Here is a 23,341-nt window from a genome sequence, read left to right on the forward strand (position 1 = left end):
CACTCACACCCTGCTCTTGGCCCCCAGGCATGCCTTCTCAGATGGGACCTCTTTTTGGCTACTGCATTCTCCCTGCTATTCAGCTCTCTAGCCTCTGACATCCAACCACCACTTCATTACACAAGAGAATGAACCAAGGTCTAGCAAAGGAAAGTAACTTGCCTAGGATCACAGAGGCAGGGTAAGAACCAGACTGAAGACTGTCCATGCTAGCCTGGTGCTTTTCGCACAGCCCTGCAGTGGCCCTGGGCTCACCAGCCAAACATGCAGTGCAATGTGCCTACGAAGTAATAAGCCAGGCTTGCTACAGTTGTGAAAAGCTGTCCTCTCTTGCTCAGCGAGTGCTTTATTAGGGCATCTGAGGAAATACTGGCTTAAATGGAGCTGCATCCCAAGCCCATCGCCACAACCTTCTTCCTGTTGGGAACGTGAGACTGAACTGAACCCCCGGGTGAAAGTGATCCTGAGGGCTGGCACTGTGCCACCTCCTTAGTGGGTTCACAGCAGTCCCTGCAAGCCTGGCTGGGACTCCTCAGTCATGCAAAGCAGCTCTGGTACCTCCAAGGCTGTGCAATTGTCATCTGTGTGCTACTCCACCCCCGTCATGGGGATGAACCCAGGTGAATAGGTGGGTGACAGAATCAGCCCAGGTCAGGCAGTGCAGGAAAAGAGCTGGGAAAGCACTTATCTCCTTTATTGAACACCTGCAGGGGGCATCTCTGCACTGACCAGGCAGCCAGAGAAGCAAGTAGGCAGGCGGTGGGGGGCAGGGAAGCATGGGGCAGGAAGACGCCCACCCTCATTTCCAGTCCTTGAAAAATTGCTTGAAGATGGGACTCTCACGGCCCTGGGGCAGAATCTCCACCTGCAGGGACAGCGGGGGAGAAGTCTGGTTCACAAAGTTGCACCTCTGCCTCTGCCCGGGAGGACAGGACGGGGCCAGAGCCAGGGAGGAGGGTGTGGGCACCCGGCCTGAGTCCATGTGCAGTCCAGGCCAGGAAAGCTCCCCTGGATGAGCCACGAGATGAGAACCAAGGTTTCAGGGACGCAGACTGAAGCAACAGACTGCTTCAAGGACGTGGATGCACAGTTCAATAAACGCCACCAACTGTAGGTGAGCCTTCTCAGCTCCCTGCGGGATGACTTGTGGACACTGTGCTGCGGCTGGAGGGGTGGCACCAGCCAGGGGAAATCACCCAGAGGAGGAGCACCCAGTTCTCTGTGTGCCCAGGGGAGTGCTGCCCAACATCCTCTTTGAAAATAATAAGTATTTTGACATTTTGAAGGATTGAGATGGGCTTTCCCACTGGATGGGTCTAAGAGGGAAGCCTGGTTGTTCCTGACAGTGCCCGAGGCGCTCTTGCCCTTCCTGGCCAATTTGAGGGGTCAGGGGCCACAGGAAGAGCCCTAGGAGAATGGCTGGGGCATGGGCATCTCCTCACCTGAGTGTTCAGGGCGTACTGCATGCGCGAGATGAAGCCCTCGGCCACTTGCAGGGCTGCCTGCCGCTCCTTCTCATTCGCTTTTCGCCCTGGATCATAGGAAGGAGATTTTGAAAAAGAGCAGGGACCCTCTTTAGCCCCCATCCCATTTTTCTTGAGGAAATTTAAGGGAGTCCACAGAAGAGCCAGCAATTTTTACAATAAATGGACCAGGGGTCTCAAGAATGCTGAGGGGCTCTTTGGAGATGGGGAGTCAGTCCCTTAAGAATTTTCCCACACTGGCAGCACCAAGGTAGATGAAAACCCCTCTTCTGCCCGGGTCTGATCATGCAAACCTGTTCTGACCTGGGCCCCTTGAATATTTCAGGGAGAGGAACAGGTGTTCACCCTAGCATCAGACTATGAGGTTACAGGTCTCCTTTTCCCCCAGGACCCCTCACCTCTTGAGTTCATCAAGCCTTTTCTGAAAAACTAAATAAGACAAAGGGTACAATTTATTATAGAGGTGAACTTACTCCCATAATGCCGGCAGGGCTACACTGGCCAAACGGTTATGCTAACTAAGTGCTTACAAAAATGAAGACCCCGGCCGGGCGCGGTGGCTCAAGCCTGTAATCCCAGCACTTTGGGAGGCTGAGACGGGCGGATCACGAGGTCAGGAGATCGAGACCATCCTGGCTAACACGGTGAAACCCCGTCTCTACTAAAAAAAAAATACAAAAACTAGCCGGGCGAGGTGGCGGGCGCCTGTAGTCCCAGCTACTTGGGAGGCTGAGGCAGGAGAATGGCATAAACCCGGGAGGCGGAGCTTGCAGTGAGCTGAGATCCGGCCACTGCACTCCAGCCTGGGCAACAGAGCGAGACTCCGCCTCAAAAAAAAAAACAAAAACAAAAACAAAAATGAAGACCCCACATAATCCAGTCATTTCTGCTGGCAGTCCTGAGAACTCCAACTGCTCATTCCAGGCTTTTTTATTTTTATTTTTTCTGAGACACAGTCTCGTTCTGTCGCCCAGGCTGGAGTGCAGCGGCACCATCACAGCTCACTACAGTCTCAACCTCCCAGGCTCAAGCAATCCGCCCACCACAGCCTCCCGTGTAGCTGGGACCACAGGTGCACGCCACTACACTCAGCTAATTTTTGTTTTTTTGTAGAGAAGTGATTTTTTGCCACGTTGCCCAGGTTGCCAGACATTTTTCCAAGGAAATGATGCTGAAACGATGCCATGATGTGGTTGGCTCTCTAGGCAGGCTTTAAAATGCCGTGAACTACAATGTATCTGAAATTAATATGCTGGATTCCTTCCTCTGTCAACTGATCAGCTGCCCCCCTACCCATGAGATCCTTCTCTTCCTGGCCTCCCAAGTCTCCTGTTTCTCCTCTGGTTTCTCTTTCCGTAGTGGTTGGGTTCCTTGCTCCGGTTTATACATGCTTCTGTGGGCCTCTGGGAACCCCCCTCTGCTTGGCATTGGTTCTAAGGGATATGTGCCCTCTGGCAGTAGAGAAAAGGCAGCCCTGCAGCGCACGCACGCCTCTCTCTTCCCACTTTTGCTGCTCCCAGCTCCTTCCTTTCATCTCTATCTCTGCTGAGTTTCAGAAGCAATACTATGAAATGCCTGGTAGCAGCTATCTGTAGATACCCACCTACTTGTCTGCCTTCCTGACCAGGCTAGGGTCTCGCATTTTCTCTGCCTTGGTTGACCCCACAACTGGGTGTTGAGCAAATGCTATTGGTGAAAATTATCAGACCCTAGACAGAGACTTAGAACAAGTTTGTTTCATTTTCAGTCAAACCAAGTAGAAGAGGCTCTGCCCAACAGTGTTTCTATTTCCAGAAGATAGAATCTCTTGGAAAAACAAGTTCTACAGGTTCACCACTCACTGCATAAGATGATGTTTAATTTGTCTAAAATTCATTTCTGTCAAACCTTGAGGCAGAATCCCAGGATCAGGGATCCCAGAAGCCCCGAAGGTCTAGAGCTCGGCTAGGGCAGTGGTTCTCAAAGTGTGGTCCCTGGTGCCAGTGGCACAGACGTAACCCGGAAACTTGTTAGAGATGCCCGTTCTGCCCCACTCCCGACCTAATGAGTCAGAATCCCTGGGGATAGAGCCCAGCCATCTAAACAGGCCCTGAGGTGATTCTGAGGCTTGCTGAAGTTTCAGAGTCATTGTCTAGAATTTAGGAGGTGGGAACAGCAAAGAGAAAATGGTGAGGCAGTGGCACATGTCTGTAATCCCAGCACTTTGGGAGGCCGAGGCAGGCGGACCACTTGAGGTCAGAAGTTTGAGACCAGCCTGGTGGTGAAACCCCGTCTCTACTAGAAAAGACAAAAAAATTAGCCGGACGTGGTGGCGGGCACCTGTAGTCCCAGCTACTTGGGAGGCTAAGGCAGGAGAATCGCTTGAACCCAGGAAGCAGAGATTGCAGTGAGCTGAGATCATGCCACTGCACTCCAGCCTGGGTGACAGAGCGAGACTCCATCTCAAAAAAAAAAAAAATAGACAGAAAATAGCGATGCCTGTGCCATGGCTCACGCCTGTAATCCCAGCACTTTGGGAGGCCAAGGTGAAGATCACTGGAGCCCGAGAGTTTGATACCATCCTGGGCAACATAGAGAGACCCCATCTCTATCTTTAAAAAACATTTTTTAAAGAGAGAGAAAATGGCCAGCCAGAAGCATGCAGACTCCCTGAGGCTGTCTTTTACAAGCAGCTGGACAGGCTGAGCCCTGCAAAGGGAAGCCTGCCCAGGTCAGAGAAGCTACAGGCATCTCAGGCTGTTACAGAGGAGCCACGTACCCTTCCAGATATAGATCTTGCCACAGAGCCCATTGTCCAGCACGAAGCAGTCATCAGATATCAGCAGTTCAAGGGCAAAGGGGCTGGAGTCGGCCACCTTGGTCAGGTTCATCTGTCCAGTGGCATCAGAGACCTAGGGAAGACGGACAGTGCCTGATCTCACCCCCCACACATCAGCCCTCACCTCAGCCTGAGGAGGGGGAGGCTGGCCCTCGCTTGCTCCCTCCCACTCTGCCCCACTGCCCACCGCCCAGGTCCCAGGAGCAGACAGGAGAGTGAAGACCTGAAAAGCAAATTCCAGGCAGCCCCACTCCCTCCCATCACCCCAGTCCCTGCAGCACAGGGGCCCCAAACCCATTTGGAAATTAGGTGCATTCCAAATTACAAAGAAAGGCACAGAATTCAAGAAAGAAAAGTTCAGCATTGGCTTCAAGCCTTCACCAAGCACGGGCTGGAAGTGAGGTGCACTCATCTCCTCAGCAGGGCCTGCCTTCCGCCCACTCCCCATCCTCCTCTCACTCCCAGTCCTGTATAACTCCCCACCTCCCACCCCGGTTCCAGCCCCACCTTCCCCCTGCCTTCTCCCCTCCACCCTGCTTGCACACAGCTGTGCTGTGCAGGCTCCCACCCTCCCTGCTGCTGGGTCCCAGGGCAGGCTTGTGGGGCCCACCTTATACAGAGCTGCGGCCTGGGCATTTGCCTTGTCAGCTATGAGGTCTTCCTCGGGGTTGCCCTCCTTCAGAGCAGGCTTGGGGCCCAGGACCTGCAGGGGCCAGAGCAGGCCAGGTTTATAGGGACCCCTGCCCTGGAACTTCCCAGCCCATCATGCCCAGGGCCATAGCTTCTGGTGGGGCAAACTGCACCCTGCACTAGGGCACCCAGCAGAGGTGAGGTGAGTGTCCAGCCCACCCCACCAGCGAGGCTGCTCAGCCTCCAGGATGAGCATCTACTCAGAGGGGCACCCTGTGAGCTGGCCACAGCCCAAGGCAGTACCCCAGATGCCCCCTGTCACCCTCCACCGGCCACCCTCAGCCCTCAGCTCATCACCACCTCTCTTGGCCACTTTCAAGCAGAGGCTCCCGGCTGCCCACTCCAATGTCCCCCAACCTGGATCATCTCAGCAGGCTCCTCCCCATCAGTGACAATCTCCACCTGGGCTTTGCCCTGTCGCTCACTGTCCCGGATGGCCAGGGCCAGGTCCCTCGCCTTGTTGCGTTCCAGGATGTTGGACTTTCCACCACACCAGGCGAAGATGTTCTGCAGGGAAGCAGGAAAGCCTGGGTCAGAGCCAGGTGCCTGTATCCTGCTCCCCCGCTCAGAGAAGGGCCCACAGCACTCCCTCTCTCCTCTCTGAACTGTCCCTGAGGCACGACAATCAGGAAGGCAGAGCAAAGCACAGAGGGCTCTCTGAGAATGCCCACGACCACCCTCTGCAACTATTTCTCTGCCCACCTGCCATCTGTCTTCCTTTCTTTTTTTTCAAGACAGGGTTTCACTCTGTCATCCAGGCTGGAGTGCAAAGACACGATCATGGCTCACTGCAGCCTCGACATCACAGGCTCAAGCAATCCTTGCACCTTAGCTTCTAAGCAGCTGGGACTATAGGCACGTGCCACCATGCCTGGCAAATTTCTTAATTTTTTGTAGAAATGGGGTCCCACTATATTGCCCAGGCTGGTTACAAACTGCTGGGCTCAAGCCTCTTTCTTTTTCTTTTCTTTTTTTTTTTTTTGAGATGGAGTTTCACTCTTGTTGCCCAGGCTGGAGTGCTCACCGCAACCTCCGCCTCCTGGGTTCAAGAGATTCACCTGTCTCAGCCTGCCAAATAGCTGGGATTACAAGCATGTGCCACCATGCCCGGCTAATTTTGTACTTTTAGTAGGGATGCGGTTTCTCCATGTTGGTCAGGCTGGTCTTGAACTCCCGACCTCAGGTGATCCGCCTACCTCAGCCTCCCAAAGTGCTGGAATTACAGGCGTGAGCCACTGCACCCGGCGCCTCTTTATTTTTCTTCCCATCACACATCTCCTATGTTTAAACATCTCTTACCACCTATCTCCACCTACTAGAAAGTGAGCTTCATTAGAACATGAAGGTTTTGTTTGGCTTTGCTCACTGCTGTGGGTCCACTGCTAAAACAGAGCCTAGCATGGATTTAGGTGCAAAATAAATATTGACTGACTTGAGTGAAGGACTAGATGGGTGAATGGCTGAATGTCTCCTTGAGTGCAGCATCTCACACTCCTACCTGCCACCCTGCCTGGCAGAGGCCCCGTCACCTCTCCTCTTCTGGTAATGGCGAGGTCTGTTCACCCATCCCCTTCCTTGTCTCAGCACGTGTAGTCCTCCTCACCAAGAGCTCCTGGATTGATTTCTCTGCCCCAAATCTTCAGCGTCACAAGATGCAGCCCATACTCCTCAGCCAGTCAATCTCCTCATAACCTGGGGCTCACCTTCCACCTTCCTTAGCAATTTCCCTCTCGCTGCTCCTGTCCCCCAGCCCAGGTCCCAGTCTCATTAGACCCCTGGTGTGTGCATGTCTGCACCTTTCCCCACCTTGGTGGCTCAGCTCACCTTCTCCCTTTGCCTGGAGTGGCATCTCCCCTCCTATAGGTCTAGTCCAATGTCACCTTCCTGGGACAACTGGCTTCGGCTCAGGCTAGAGGGCCCCTCCCTGCCTCAAGCCCCCAGCACATGGCAGCTGTCCCCCTTAAAGTCCTCATCACATCCTGCCTCAGGTTATGGCAAGTGACCGGCCCATCTTGGCTGTCTCCCCAGAGCGAGCTTTTATGGTCCCTGTGCTGGCTCAGAGAGGGCATCATAGATTCACTGAATGAAGAGATCAGTGACTGAATTAATGAATGGTCTGGCAGGCAGTGAACTCAGAGGCTTCCAAGAGGAGGGAGAAAGCTCCAGAGCATCAGAGGCAATGTCTAGATAGCAGAAGGAGGCTGGCATCAGTCCTTACAAATATAGGGACGTTCTCTAATGGTCAGAGGGCTCTGACTTGGAATGGGCTTACAGCTTCTCAGCTTCTCTCCCTCTTTCCTGGCCTCCTGCCCCTCTGTCCTTGTAAAGGATGGTGCCAATACGGAGTGCTCAGTCTGGCCAGCCTACCCACCTGGCCCAGGTCCAGGATGAAGCAGTCCCCAGTGTTGAAGCTGTCCCAGTTCAATGCCTGCTCGGTGGCACGGATGTTCTTCTTCCCCTTCACCTGGTAGAGTTTCTTGATGGCAGCTGGGGCTCCTGTGGAGGTCTTGTGAAATGCTGACTCCACACCACCTTCCTGCAGCCCAGACAGCCCATCTGAGTGGACTGACAGGAGACCCAGAGCCCTTTGCACCCCATCCCACTGGGAGATGGGCAGAAAGGTGGGGATCCAGCCCCAAAGGCACCTGGGTCTTCTGCAGGTTAAGAACCAGCCAGAAGCGGGGCTGGCTCTGAGAGAAGCTGCAGGGTGGGGGTGCCTGGAGGTGGGCTCTGACCTGGTACTTGAGGCCTCGTGGGAAGTAGCTCATGAAGAGGTCAGACTCATTGCCCTGCACCTCGCGGTGCTGCACAGGCCGCTCTCCCAGCAGCGTGTTGAGGTGCACAGCCAGCACAGCACAGGCCCCCTGCTCATCCCGGGATGACTGCTGACCTGGGACAAGTGGGAGAGGGCAGGGCAAGGCCCCTGCGATCCATGCCAGACCCCTCCCTCCCCTGCCTGGGCCCAACCTTCCCCCATCCAGATCCCCTTACCTATCCACAGGTGCAGATGGGAAACCTCTTGTGGGCCATTGTGCAACACTAGGTAGGAGTGCCCCGAGAAGAAGACACCCTGGTTCTCTCGTGCCACAGGCACTGGCTTCAGCTTCTCTACCCGCCACACATGCAGGCCTGGATCCTGCACTGAGCCTGGGAATGGAGAGCCACTGCGAGAAGAGAGAGGGTTGACAGCAGCCAGGACCCACTGGCCCAAGCACAGCCCTGGGCAGGCCTGGCGACTGCAGTCTGGGGATGAGGAAAGCGGTGGGGAGGGGCAGCCCTTGGAGGTGAAGAAGGGGAAGTTGTGAAAGGAGATGGGGCATGCAGCTTACCTCTGGGGAATGGCTGTGTACATGCTGTCTTCAGATCTGGAAAGAAAGAAGAAGCCATTATTATTACAAATGCCGCAAAAAGGACCTCTCACATGGGGCTGGAGAGGCCCTTCCCAGTGGCCAAGTACTTTCATATTCATCAACTACTTCATCTCTAGGAGCCCTAGTTCCATTATGCAGACAAAGAAAATGAGTCTCACAAATTCTAAGTCTAAGGCCACACAGTTAGTGAGTGGTTCATGGAAATAAGGTCTCTGATCCCTGGGCCAGGGTCTGCCCTCTGCTGAGATCTCACAGAAATTAAAATAAGAGCAGAAATTAACAGAAAACAGAAACAAGAGAGAAGAGTAATGAATCTTTTTTTTTTTTTTGAGACTGAGTCTCACTCTGTTGCCCAGGCTGGAGTGCAGTGGTGTGATCTCACCTCACTGCAACCTCCGCCTCCCGGGTTCAAGTAATCCTCTGGTCTCAGCCTCCCAAGTAGCTGGGATTACAGGCACCACTATCACACCTGGCTCATTTTTGTATTTTTAGTAGAGACAGGGTTTTGCCATGTTGCCCAGGCTGGTGTTGAACTCCCGACCTCAAGTGATTTGCCCACCTCAGCCTCCCAAAGTGCTGAGATTATAGGCATGAGCCACCATGCCTGGCCTCAACTTGGCTTTTTTTTTTTTTTTTTGGAGACAGAGTCTCACTCTGTCACTCAGGCTGGAGTGCAGTGGTGTGATCTCGGCCCACTGCAACCTGTGCCTCCTGAGTTTGACTGATTCTTGTGCCTCAGCTTCCCAAGTAGCTGGGATTACAGGCCCACACCACCACGCCTGGCTAATTTTTGTATTTTTAGTCGAGACAGTGTTTCACCATGTTGGCCAGACTGGTCTTAAACTACTGACCTCAGATGATTCACCTGCCTCGGCCTCCCAAAGTGCTGGGATTAGAGGCGTGAGCCACTGCGCCCGGCAAGTTGTTTTTTTAAACCAATAAAATTGATAAATCTTTAGACAAACTGATTAGCAGAAAGAGAAAACACAAATCTCAATACAGAAATGAGAGATATGAGATCACCACAGATTTTACAGATATTAAAAGGATAAAAGGAATATTACAAAAACTTGATGCCAATATATTCAACCACTTATATAAAATGGGCAAATTCCTTCAAAGATACAAATTATGAAAGTTCACTCAAGAAGACACAGATTATCTGAACAGTGGCCATATCTATTAAGGAAAATAAATCTGTACTAAAAAACTCATTCCCCCAAAACCCAAGCCCAGATAGCTTCATTGGTAATTTCTACCAAAAATTTAAAAAGGATATATCAATTATACACAAAATCTTCAAAAAAATAAGATGACAGAACACTTCTCAATTCATCCTATGCTGCCACCATTCTCCTGATAACAAAACCAGATAAATAAATTACACAAAAAGAAAATTACAGATCAATATTGCTCATGAACATACACATAAAGAAATTTACAAAATTTGGCTGGGCACGGTGGCTCACACCTGTAATCCCAGCACTTTGGGAGGCCAAGGTGGGTAGATCATGAGGTCAGGAGTTTGAGACCAGCCTGGCCAACATGGTGAAACCCTATCTCTACTAAAAATACAAAAATTTGCTGGGTGTGGTGACACGTGCCTATAGTCCTAGCTACTCAGGAGGCTGAGGGGTGAGAATCGCTTGAACCTGGGAGGCAGAGGCTGCAGTGAACTGAGACCACGCCATTGCACTCCAGCCTGGGTGGCAGAGTGAGACTCCGTCTCAAAAAAAAAAAAAAAAAAAAGAAAATTAACAAAATTTTAGCAAATGAAATCAAATAATATATAAAAAATAAACCATGATGACCAAATGAGGTTTACCCCAGGAATGCAAGGTTGGTTTAATATCTGAAAATCAGGGTGACAATAGCTAATAATAATGCAGTGTATATTTCAAGATAGCCAGAAGAGAGGATTTGAATGTTATCATCACAAAGAAATGATACATGTTTAAAGTGATGGATATGCTAATTACCTTGATTTGATCATTATACAATGAAACATCATACTGCACCTGCTAAGTATGTACAACTATTATCTATTATAAATTTAAAATAAATAAATAAAGCAGCTCACAATGCAAAAAAAAAAAAAAAAACCACCAAAATTTGAAAATCAATGCTATCCACCCTATTAACAAACATCTATGTGTAATCATCTCAATAGATGCAGAAATAGCATTTAGCAAAATTCTACATTCATTCCTAGTTTTAAATTTTTTCGGCCGGGCGCGGTGGCTCAAGCCTGTAATCCCAGCACTTTGGGAGGCCGAGACGGGCGGATCACGAGGTCAGGAGATCGAGACCATCCTGGCGAACATGGTGAAACCTCGTCTCTACTAAAAAAAAATACAAAAAATCAGCCGGGCGAGGTGGCGGGCGCCTGTAGTCCCAGCTACTCGGGAGGCTGAGGCGGGAGAATGGCGTAAACCCGGGAGGCGGAGCTTGCAGTGAGCTGAGATCCGGCCACTGCACTCCAGCCTGGGCGACAGAGCGAGACTCCGTCTCAAAAAAAAAAAAAAAAATAAATAAATAAATAAATAAATAAATTTTTTCAAGCCTGGGCAATATAGGGAGACCTCAACCCTACAAAAATTTTAAAAATCAGCCAAGGCCAGGTGCAGTGGCTCACATCTGTAATCCCAGCACTTTTGGAGGCCGAGGTGGGCGGATCATGAGGTCAGGAGTTCGAGATCAGCCTGGCAAACATGGTGAAACCCCATCTCTAATAAAATACAAAAATTAGCTGGGCGTGGTGGTATGCATCTGTAATCCCAGCTACTCGGGAGGCTGAGGCAGGAGAATTGCTTGAACTCAGAAGGCAGAGGTTGCAGTGAGCCAAGATCATGCCACTGCACTCCAGCCTGGGTGATAGAGTGAGACTCTGTCTCAAAAAAATAAACAAACAAACAAACAAACAAATAAATCAGCCAAATGTGGTAGTGCAAGCCTGTAATCCCAGCTACTCAGGAGGCTGAGGAGGGAGTATCGCTTGAGCCCAGGAGGTAGAGGCTGCAGTAAGCCAAGATCATGTCACTGAACTGCAACCTGGATGACAGTGAGACCCTCTTTCAAAAAAAAAAAAGAAAGAAAAACAAAATTTTTTTTTTTACCAACAAACTAGGAATAGAAGGAAACCTCCTTAACTTGATAAAAAGGTATCTATTTAAAATACAACAAACAAACCAACCAACCTTCATCTAACATTATACTTAGTGGCTGCTCTAATCCTAAACTCCCTCCCTGGGAAATTTCACCCACTCCCAGGCATCAGCTATCAATTCTGTACGCCCAGCTTCCCTCAAATGCCAGAATGATGAACATCAGACTTATTCTGTGGGCCAATGGGAGCAACTTTTTCTGGACAAAAGTCATTCAAAGGAAAAAATGCTAAACACAAGCATTTTTTTAAAAAATTATCTTTTTAAAAAATTCAGAAAATGCAACAGCTACAGCTCCACTCACTGTCGCTTTCATAAGTTCCCATCACTACAGGATTTCTTTTTTTGGCTCAAAATGCAGAGATCACAGAGCCAGCATGTACTTTGTACATAATACAATTCATGCTGTGCATCCATTCGGACAGAGTTTGTGTAAGGTGAGCCCCAGTGGCACGGGGTAAGGGCTTGGGGAACTGGAAGGTAAAAATGCAAGTTGGCACCATCAGGAGATTCTTGGGGGCTGGGGCATCAGGATCAGGAAGTGCAACATTTGGCAGGGGCCAGGGAAGTCGGGGGTCAGGGGAAGGTAGATGACAGAGCAGAAGGTATTAAGTCTGAGTAGGAAACAAAGAGGGACAGGTCAAGGGCAGTGGTAATGGATATGAAATGCTGTGTGAATTATGACTTTCCTTTTCCTTTCCCAACCTATAAAATAGTGGAAGGCATATTTTGGCACCACGATTCCGGAGGAGGAGCCACAGAGAGCAGAGGTTTGCAGAGGGAAACTTTAAGGTTTCTCCATCCCACAGAGGATCACATGCTGTGCCCACATCCCCTGCAACAGGCAGCCCGGCTTGTGACCCAGGCCTGGGATGGTGAAGTGGCTGCCCTAAGCTGAAGCCATCAGGGAGAGCTCAGGAATGAGACATGGAGTGCGCCAATTGTCAGCTTTACTATTTTTCATTCTGTGTTTAACTCAAAATCAGGCAGCCAACATGCCAGAGAGCCACATCAGGGTTTGGAGTTTGGCAGGCTGGGTGCAGTGGCTCAGGCCTGTAATTCTAGCACTTTGGGAGGCCGAAGTGGGCGGATTACTTGAGGTCAGGAGTTCGAGACCAGCCTGGCCAACATGGTGAAACCCCGTCTCTACTAAAAGCACAAAAATTATCCGGAAATCACTTGAACCCGGGAGGTGGAGATTGCAGTGAGCCAAGATCTGTGCCACTGCACTCCAGCCATGGCAATGGAGCAAGACTTGTTCTCAAAAAAAAAAAAAAAAGAAAAGAAAAAAGAAAAGAAAGGAGTTTGGCTGCCCATTAGAATGACATGGGACCTGATTAAAATGTTGGTACTGAAAAATATTCTTTGCTTTGCTAAACTTTAATCAGGCTTCTGAACCTCCCCGTAGGCCCATCTGTGTGCTTGTAAAATCCAGTTTTAGCAAAAGAACCCTGCTAAGGCCATTTAGCCAGAACCCCCTACCCTTGATATCTGGTCAATCTGATAATCACTGATATCTGAATGGGTTCCTCATCCCCCTGCCCCCGCCGCCCCTGTAATGTCTGATCACTCTGGCCTGTATTAAGCAAGAATCCTGTTAGGGGCCAGGCGCAGTGGCTCATGCCTGTAACCCAGCACTTTGGGAGGCCAAGGCGGGCAGATCACCTGAGGTCGGGAGTTCCAGACCAGCCTAACCAACATGGAGAAACCCCATTTCTACTAAAAATACAAAATTAGCTGGGCATCATGGCGCATGCCTGTAATCCCAGCTACTCAGGAGACTGAGGTAGGAGAATCACTTGAACCTGGAAGGCAGAGGTTGTGGTGAGCCGAGATCATGCCATTGCACTCCCGCCTGGGTGACAAGAGCGAAACTCCGTCTCAAAAAAAAAAAAAAATCCTATTAGGTCAGTCTAGCCAGAATCTCTTTATCCTTGACATTTCCTCTTAGTAATTTTCTTTCTTTTTTTTGTTTTTGAGACAGAGTCTCACTCTGCTGCTCAGGCTGCAGTGCAGTGGCACTGTCTCAGCTCATTGCAACCTCTGCTTCCTGAGTTCAAGCAATTCTCCTGCCTCAGCCTCCTATGCAATGGGATTAGAGGTATGTACCCCGTCACACCTGGCTAATTTTTTGTACTATTAGTAGAGATGAGGTTTCACCATGTCGGCCAGGCTGGTCTTGAAGTCCTGACCTCAGTTGATCACCCACCTTGGCCTCCCAAAGTGCTAGGATTACAGGCATAAGCCACTATGCCCAGTCCGTATCTTTTTTCGTTAACAGTGCCCAAGCCCCTGGTCTGAGGATCTGATTCCACAGGTCTGGACTGAGGCTTGATCACCCATACTTTGAACATATGTTCAAAGTGATGGTAGTACTTCCAGTGAATTCTGTCCAGAACAGTGTCAAATGCTCGCCTGTACATTAGAATCATTTGGGGGCTTTTGAAAAACCCCAGTGCCAGCCAGGCATGGTGGCTCACACCTATAATTCCAGCACTTTGGGAGGCCGAGGTGGGTGGAATGCTTGAGCTCAGGAGTTCAAGACCAGCCTGGACAACATGGTGAAACCCTGTCTCTACAAAATATACAAAAATTAGCTGGGCGTGGTGGCACATGCCTGTAATCCTAGCTACTTGGGAGGTTGCAGCACAAGAATTGCTTGAACTTGGGAGGTGGAGGTTGTAGTAAGCCGAAATCACACCACTGCACTCCAGCCTGGGCGACAAAGTGAGAGTAATCTACAGAAAAATAAGAAAGAAAAACCCCAGTGTCTACCTTCCGTATTGGACTCATTAAAACCAGACTCTCTGGGTGGAGCCTGGATGTCAGTGTTTGAGAAGCTCCAGATGACTCTAATGCTTGGTCAGGGCTGAAACTCCTGCTGCCTCATCAGATCTCTGTCCCAAGACCTTTTGTTCCAGTCTCTCCTGGGGAAGGGTCCACCCTAACCTCTGGCCTTTCATTCTCTCCCCTTTCCCAGCCCTCTGTCCAAGCCCACAGCTCCTCGAGCTTCCTCAGTGTCCACATTCACTCTTATACCCATTAAAGCCCCCTCATCCTAGGCTGGGCGCAGTGGCTCACGCCTGTAATCCCAGCACTTTGGAAGGCTGAGGCAGGTGGATCACCTGAGGTCAGGAGTTCAAGACCAGCCTGGCCAACATGGTGAAACCCCATCTCTGCTAAAAATACAAAATTAGCCAGGCATGGTGGTGTGTGCCTGTAGTTCCAGCTACTCAGGAGGCCGAGGCAGGAGAATCGCTGGAACCCGGGAGGCTGAGGTTGCAGTGTGCTGAAATGATGGCACCACTGCACTCTAGCCTGGGCAACAGAGCAAGACTCCGTCTCAGACAAAAAAAAAAAAAAGGGTTCCTCATCCTTCCAGGCCTGTATCAAGCCCCAGCTGTCCAAGGAAACTTCCAGGTCAGTGGCCTCTGCCTTCTCTGGGAGTTCTCCCAGCCCTCTCCCCTGGGAGCACATACTTTAGCCTATTTTATAGCATAACCTGGCTGCTTCATGTCTCAGGACACACCTGATGCCTCTGTTCCTCAAGCAGCCCAGGAATGAGTCTATTCAATTCCACTCAAGGTCTGTGCTGGGGGCTTGGCACTGGGGGAGAGGTGCACAGAGACAAAGAATAGCCCATGTTTCATGGTTTAGCTGCAGGGTGCAGTGAACAAGGGGGCCATCGTACCCAGTGAAACCGCAGACAAATTTCCTCTAGGTGGGGAATGTCACAGAATCACAGACGTCAGCATTAGAAAGTGCTAAAGTTCTTATCTAGTCCTGCTCTGCCTGCACCGCCCTACACATACCCACACATGCATAGTGCAGAAATCTCTTCTATAGCATCCCTTACCATCCTCTTCTTGAAGGCTTCCAGTGATGGGGAACTCACCACCTTACCAAACAGCCTCTTCTACACCTCTTAAAGACTTTACTTTTCCCCACTCTGCCATAGTGTGGTGAGTTATGGACCTGCCCAACTCCACCACCACACTGTAGGGTCCTATAGGGCAGGAAGTGTATTTTGCCTCTGGATCTAGCTGGAACCTCATGCAGGTGCTCAAAGAATGCATCCGATTAACTGGACCTGCTGGGCTCCGATTATTAGACTGGGGTGGCACCTAAGGAATAGCCCAGGATTTCAAAAGGCTGGGACAGGCTGGAGCAGCCCCAGGAGGCAGACAGCAGGGGCTAGAGGTCCCATCAGACTGCCATGGGGCTGGGAGTGGGGAGGAGGCAAGCCCTGCCGGTTGTCCCATGGTCCTGACTTAGGCTGTCTTTGAGGACACACTGGGGGACCTGGGAGAGGGGGTTGCCATTACACACACCTTTAAGGAAAGACTTGACAGCCGTCAGAGGGACAAAAATCCTGCCGGGGTCCAGTGGTACCTTTGCCTTCCTCAGATCCTGATTCCACTGACCCCCAACAGGTCTCTTCCCTTCACAGTCCCTGCTTGTCCCTAGGTGTGAAATGAAACAGCACCTCCCCTTCTCCTGGAGAAGGGGTGGACAGGTAGGTGTCCACACGAGAAACCACATGGAATCTCCCAGCCTGGGACATGGCACTCTCAGAACCTGGGTCCAGAGGCACCATGTGGGGATTCCAAATGGTTTTTCCCCTGATACCAAATAGGTCTCCTACCCTTCCCCAGGTTCCACCACTTCCTCGCTCCCCACATCCTACCTCAGACAGTCCACCTAGACCCTTAGCCAAGGTCTTCCAGAGTTTGCAAAATAATCAAATGTGCCACTTGCATTTGAATTCAAATGGCTAGGACTGCCCTGCCCCCTCCCCAAGCCACTCCCAACCAAATAGCCAGTCACACCACAGTCCTGTCTTGGGGACAGGCAGCTTCTAATCTGATTTCACCTCCAGTCTGGCTGAGGGCCTTCAGGAGCAGTGTGGTGGCCTCTTTCAGGAGGTCTGGCACAGCTGGGACAAGCCCTGACCCAAGAGTCCCTCCATGTGCAGCGTGGGCACAGCCCACCCATCCTCCTGGGCAGCTTCGCAGCTGCCATCAGATCAGGTGCCTGGAGCCTGGCATTAGGCTGGCAGGAGAGCGGGCTGAGACAGGGTCTCACCTGTCACGGGACCTGGAATGCGGTGGTGCGATCATGGCTCACTACAGCCTCAACCTCCCAGGCTCAAGCAATCCTCCAGCCTCAGCCTCCTGAGTAGCTGGGACTGCAGGCATGTGCCACCAATGCCCAGCTAACTTCTTATTTTTTTTTTGTTTTTTTTGGAGAGACTGGGTCTCACTCTGTTGCCCAGGCTGGTCTCAAACTCCTGGGCTCAAGCGATCCTCCCGCTTTGGCCTCCCAAAGTGCTGGCATTACAGGCACGAGCCACCGCACCCAACTGCTGTACCAGGATTCTAACTCAGGCTGATCTGACCTGCAACACCCGATCCTTCTCTTCTTTATTCAGAGGAAAACAGGCCAACCAGTGTCTGCACCAGGAGGCCTGGCCTTCTGGAAATGTGTTAGACAGCAAAGGGTCTACACTTCCGCTTTGGCTCCTGAATGTGACATAGCCAACCCATGAGAGATGTCAGTTGACAAAGAGCATGAGGGTCAGGCCATGGCCTCGTGACACAGTGGTAAGATCATTTTCTGGGAGGCAGCTTCAAAAATCCCAAGCAGAAAGAGTTTTTCTGAAGCCCACGGGTGGGGCCTAGGGTAAGGAAACAATCTTGCTATCTGGGTGACCTCAGACAAGCACACTCCAGCAAGGAGTGCACAGAAACCATCTCCCTCTGCCTACTATCTGCCTTTCTTTGACCAATTCTGCTCACTCTGCAGACTCAGCTTAAATATCCCTCCTCTGAAACTCCCACCTCAGGCTCCCCAGGTATTCTGGACATCAAGCCACTAGGCCACCTGCATCTACACCCCCATGGAACACTTCTCAGGCATACCCGATAGCAAAAGTGGACTTGGATCCATGGGCAGCCCAGCCTGCTTCCAGACAACTGGGTCTCTCCAAGGTCGCTCAATAGTCCTCCCAGAGCATTCAGTTTTGTTTTGTTTGTCAAATTTATAGTGAAATGCACAAACCATGTGTAGATTTAAATGAGTTTTGACAGATGCAACACCTATGTAACCCACATCCCTACCAAGATATAAAACACTTCTATCACACAAGAAAGTTCCCTCCCCACCATGTTTTATGGTGTACCACAGGTGCCTCCACCACAATGTTAGCACCTCTAGCCAGGTACCATATCAAGTCATCCTTGCAACCTCAGCACCCTGCATAGCACCCAGCAGGTAAGAGGCACTCAAAAAAAATTTTTACTGAATGTATTAACAGATCAGACAGCAAAACCCCCACATTCTAATACTGCCCAGACTCTGTTGCCTTGGGATAACCCCTAAAGACTTCCTAGCTGCAGATTCCTTATCTGTGAAACAACAACAGAAGCCCCCATCCTCTTACCTTGGAAGGTTGTGAGGATTCAATGAGAGGCTGCTTTTTTTTTTTCTTTCTTTCTTTTTTTTTTTTTTAAGACAGGGTCTCGCTCTGTCACCTAGGCTCTGGAGTGCAGTGGCATGATCATAGCTCACTGCAGCCTTGAACTCCTGAGCTCAAGTGATCCTTCTGTCTCGGCCTCCCAACGTGCTGGCATTACAGGAGTGAGCCACTGTGCCCAGCCAGGAGGATCTGCAAAAAGAATGAAGGCCTGGACAATGCAAGGTACCATTACCATTATTAATAAATTCCTACTTCTAGGATGAACATCTGGCTGAAGAAAACCAGGAGAGAGAAGCATTGGACACTGGCTTCCGGGCTTGGCTGCTTGGGCTCTGGCCAAGGTCTGGGGATGTCCAGGACAATCAGCTTTCTGCTTCTGTGTCCATAATCTCGGGGTATGGACTCATTTCCAGTGCTGAGAAGTTCTGAAATTGCAAGATTCTTCCCAGCAAGTTCCTGACCTGTCTTCTAACTACCATGCCATGTGGCCCTCTCTGGGCCTCAGTTTCCCATCTGTGAATGAAAGCACTAGACTCGAAGGGTCCCTTCTGGCTCCTCTAATTCCAACCCAGAGGCACAGCTCAGGCTGAGCAGTTGCATTTCCTCATCACGGGGAACTGACAGGGATCTTTTGCAATGCTTAATTCCAGCATCAAAATTCCCCTAAATATTCTTTCTTTTTTTCTTTTTTTGAGACGGAGTCTCACTCTCGTCACCCAAGCTGGAGTGCAATGGCACAATCTCAGCTCACTGCAACGTTCCCCTCCCCAGTTCAAGTGATTCTCCTGCCTCAGCCTCCTGATTAGCTGGGACTACAGGCACACGCCACTATGCCCGGCTAATTTTTTTGTATTTTTACTAGAGACGGGGTTTCATCATTTTGGCCAGGCTGGTCTCGAACTCCTGATCTCAGGTGATCTTCCTGCCTCGGCCTCCCAAAGTGTTGGGATTATAGGTGTGAGGCACCTCACCCGCCCCAAATATTCCTTTGAAGACATTGATTCGGGATGCTTCTAGCCATTAAATTTGATTTGCAAATGAATTTTTCTGGATCACCTCACAGGCCCTGGGGAATGGCCAGGGGTCTGGATGGCCATATTTTCTGAATAAAGCTCAAAACCAAAACTTCGGTTTTGCCTTTTCTTAAATCACTGGTTGGTGCTCAGGGGCAACCAGAACCGTGACATGCTGGAATTCCTTGTGACTTCTTGGGAAAGTGGGACTGTCCAGTACAGCATGAGTGGTCTGGGGAGGGCACCAGGTGCCTGGGATGGGGGGACGAGTCCCCCTAGAAGACAGGTTTACCCCCGTACAGCCAGCGTCACACTGGGTACTCAACACCATAACAGCTAACACTACTGAGTGCTGCCACTATATGCCAGGTGCTATCCTCGATATGATTTTCTCATTTAATCCTCGCATTTACTCTCTAACATGGATCCTCTTATTATCCTCCTTTGACAGATGAGGAAACAGAGATAAAGTAGGTCAAAATCACTTGTTCTAGGTCCCACTTAGTAAGCGGTAGAGGATGGGTGGGAAGCCACATTGTGGGAGTCCATGCCCTCCCCACTATCACTGCATGCTGGCGCCAGCTGCGAGTCCTTTCACATGCAAAGAGCAAAGAGCTAGCTCAGCTCTTTTTATTTATTTATTTATTTATTTATTTATTTATTTGAGACACACTCTGGCTCTGTCGCCCAGGCTGGAGTGCAGTGGCACCATCTCGGCTCACTGCAAACTCAGCCTCCTGAGTTCAAGTAATTCTCCTGCCTCAGCCTTCGGAGCAGCTGGGATCACAGGCATGTGCCACCACACCCGGGTAATTGTTTGTATTTTTAGTAGAGACGGGATTTCACGATGTTGGCCAGGCTGGTCTTAAACTCCTAACCTCAAGTGATCCAGGAGACCTCAGGAGACCTCAACCTCCCAAAGTGCTGCGATTATAGGCCTGAGCCACCTCGTCTGGTCTCAGCTCTTGTTCTAGATACCTTGCTTAAAAAAATATATTTCAAAATAATTATAGACTCACAAAAAGTTGCAGAAACAGTACTGAGTACTGATAGATGCTACAACCTAGATGAATTTTGAAAACACGTTGCTAAGTGAAAGAAGCCAGTTACAAAAGACCACATACTATATGGTTCCATTTATATGAAATGTTCACAAAAGCCAAATCTATAAAAAGTAGATTAGTGGTTGCCTAGGGCTGAAGAGGATGGAGGTGGCTGGGGAAGGGACTGCTAATGGGTACAGGTTTATTTTGGGGATGATGAAGTGTTCCAAAATGAGATTGTGATAATGGTTACACAACTCTGAACATACTAAAACACTGAATTGTACACTTCAAATGGGTGAATTATATGGTATATTATATCTCAATAAAATTGTCAACAAGCAAACAAAAAGTGAAAGGGCTCTGTAACCTTTGAGTTTCTTGACCCATCTGCACCCCACTTAAAAAAATTAAAAAGGTCTAGGGAAATCCTATCACCCAGCTTCTCCCAAAGGGGATTTCTTACATAACTATAGTAAGTGTACCTTCCCTTTTCCTTTTCTTTTTTTTATTTATTTTTTTTTTTGAGACAGAGTCTCACTGTGTAACCCAGACTGGAGGGTAGTGACAAAATCACACAATCTCAGCTCACTGCAACCTCTGCCTCCTGGGTTCAAGCGATTCTCCTGCCTCAGCCTCCCAAGTAGCTGGGATTATAGGCATGTGCCACCACCCCCGGATAGTTTTTGTATTTTTAGTAGAGATGGGGTTTCGACATGTTGGCTAGGCTGGTCTTGAACCCCTGATGTCAGGTGGTCTGCCCGTCTCGGCCTCCCAAAATGCTAGGATTACAGGCATGAGCCACTGCGCCCAGCCATATCCTCCCTTTTAAGGCGAGGCTCTTGAAGGCCCAGACCTTTTCTCCAGTGCTTTGAGGTCTGATCCTGATGATAATAACACCCACTCATACTCTGGACTTTACAGTTTACAAAACACCCCTCCTCCTCACCCCCTCCCAAACTCGGTTTATTTTTATCGTTAAAGCAGAGTTGAAGGCCAGGGTGGACCATAGGTTTTTTGGTCACAAGAGACTTCCTCCCTCCCTGGGCTCCCCTCTGTAGTGGTGCCAAATAAAAATTTGATCCGTCAAGCCTGTGGTAACCAGCGCTAACATGCACAGCCAGTCCTGGGCAGGCCTGTTCATTATTGTGAAACACTACTGATTGCACACTCTTACATTGAAAGGGCCCAGGACCCTCGCCTGGCCCAGCCTTGCCTGCCAGGCCTGGGCTGGGTCTCCCAGTCCAAATTCTCACAGGAGGGCCGACTCGGGCCAGAGCGCGCCCCTCTTTGTGCCTCAGTTTGCCCACCTAGAAGTTAGTCCCGCAGGCGTGGCGGGTACATCTCAGGATCGGCAGAAAGTGCCACTGGGAGCCCAGCCGGAGTCGCGGGCCTTGCGCCGGGCCCACTGTCCAGGGACTCAGGAGAGCTGCACGCCCGGCCAGGGCCCTAGAACCCTACGAACTACAAATCCCAGTGGGCCACGGGGCGGGGTCTCGGAAGTTGCGGCCTGCGGTGCCTTTGCTGAGCCCAGGTCCGGAAGGCCTTCGGGGACGGGAGCACCACAACAGACCGGACACACTTACACACACAGTCTCTCACACACACAGTCACACACACACGCTCGCGCGCGACGGGAGCACAACAGACCCCCCCCCCCGAAACACAGTCACACACACACACACACACACACACACACACACACACCACACACACACACGCTTGCGCGCGCCCGCGCGTTCTGGCCCTACCCCTACAAACTACAAATCCCGGCAGGCAGCGGGCCGTGGGGGCGGGGCCTTGGGTGCTGATCCGGACGCAAAGATTGCACCTGGCAGGGTGGGATTCCGGTGGCTGGGTGGAGGCTCTCCTGCTGGGGAGGAGATGGCCTTCTCACAAACCCAGTTCCCCACCCCTGCACGCGCCGCTCTGCCCTGGAGTCGCTGGTCCGAGCCCTCCTTCTCTGCGAATCTGAGCCCCGCCATGCCCTCCCTACGAGGTTGGGGCCGTGGGAGAAGAAGATGGTGGGTGGGGGGTTGGGCCCACAGCCTGGTAGGGACGCAGAGTGGCCTCCTGAACCCTTCCTCCATCGCCTACAGCAAACTCCCATTCCTGGAGGGAGGAGCAGCCCAGAGCCTGAGACTGGACTAGGTCCGTTAGGGTCCCTGTGTGGCCTGCAGGACTCATGGAGAAGCCCCTGGAAGGCCTGGATCCTCCAAGTCAGGGATGTAGGTTCCAGGGTGTTCAGGCCGCGGTATCTGACCATCGTCGGCGCCCTGCGCCCAGGCATCAATTTTGCATGGCAGAGTCAAGGTGAGGTTAGGAGGCTGCCCGGAGGTAATAACCAGGTCACTCGCATTCACCATGCTCTCTGTCAAAGCACTCTCCTCACACCTCAGGGTCAAATGTCAGAACTCTTGTCCTAACTTCCCAGGTTGCCCAAGGAGCTTCTGAGGCGCTACAGAAGGGACTTACCCAGACCCTTCAGTGCAAGCCAGGAACTCAGGGTCCGGTCTGCTCGGTGGGATGAGCTGTGCTGAGGCCCTACTTCATCCACCCTCCTGGGCCAGGGTGGCCTGTTTCCAGAGGCCTCTTCTCAGCTGATTTCTGGCTCCCAAGTGGGAGACTCAGGTTACACCTGTATCGGGAGCAGTGACACCACAGTGACCAGCAACTCACTGGACTTTCTGTCTCCAACTCCATTTTCAGCTTTTACACTTCCTGATCTGGGCATATACTGCTACATCCTGGATCATCAAGGAAGGAGGACAATACCTAGTCAATGAAGGTTTAGCCATGACCTTGTGTGTCAGTGAGATGTCATTCTTGTGTGATTAGGTCTAGGCGACCTACTTCCTAGAAATACTTCATTTAATCTCTAAACAACCTAGAAACAGCTCCAGAAGGGATATTCAAAGTAGATTGCCCAGACTCTCTTGATAGCAGATGTGGGGTTCATATTAACTGGTCGAGTGGTCTCTCAGCATGCCCATTTCTGCTTGGGAAATTCTCAAAGGTTCGATTTTCTGAGTGTTTCTGTTACAACAATCAGCCTTTTCTTGAGTAGCCCTTCTGCCCCTAGAGATGAGAGATAGGTACCATAGAAACTTGGAGACAGCTATTGACTAAGTCCCTGGACTCTTTAATAAAAGTCCATTTTCTCTTTTTTTGAGACGGAGTCTCGCTCTGTTGCCCAGGCTGAAGTGCAGTGGAGCAATGGGTCCACTGCAACCTCTGCCTCCTAGCTTAAGCGGTTCTCCTGCCTCAGCCTCCCAAATAG

General features: G+C 50.7%; 1 protein-coding gene across 6 annotated transcripts; it reads right to left on the minus strand.

The window, feature by feature from the left end:
* Nucleotides 1-659: 659 nt before the first annotated feature.
* On the minus strand, nucleotides 660-22,628 carry CAPG (capping actin protein, gelsolin like). Of its 6 annotated transcripts, none has more exons than XM_033175296.1 (10): nucleotides 16,215-16,276; nucleotides 8,322-8,357; nucleotides 7,984-8,156; nucleotides 7,728-7,882; nucleotides 7,364-7,528; nucleotides 5,350-5,499; nucleotides 4,913-5,005; nucleotides 4,243-4,375; nucleotides 1,443-1,531; nucleotides 660-865 (listed from the first exon to the last, which is right to left on the minus strand). In XM_033175296.1, the coding sequence occupies exons 2-10, from the start codon at nucleotides 8,342-8,344 to the stop codon at nucleotides 800-802; spliced, it is 1,047 nt and encodes a 348-aa protein (XP_033031187.1). In that variant the 5' UTR covers nucleotides 8,345-8,357; nucleotides 16,215-16,276; the 3' UTR covers nucleotides 660-799. The 6 variants fall into 6 exon arrangements, with proteins under 6 accessions (XP_033031187.1, XP_033031186.1, XP_033031183.1 ...); XM_033175295.1 differs by lacking the exon at nucleotides 16,215-16,276 and adding an exon at nucleotides 15,859-15,883; XM_033175292.1 differs by lacking the exons at nucleotides 660-865; nucleotides 16,215-16,276 and adding exons at nucleotides 872-1,017; nucleotides 22,537-22,628.
* Nucleotides 22,629-23,341: the final 713 nt, after the last annotated feature.

The sequence above is a fragment of the Trachypithecus francoisi genome, unplaced genomic scaffold (genome assembly GCF_009764315.1).
Source record: "Trachypithecus francoisi isolate TF-2019V2 unplaced genomic scaffold, Tfra_2.0 Lachesis_group17, whole genome shotgun sequence".
Classification (NCBI taxonomy): domain Eukaryota; kingdom Metazoa; phylum Chordata; class Mammalia; order Primates; family Cercopithecidae; genus Trachypithecus; species Trachypithecus francoisi.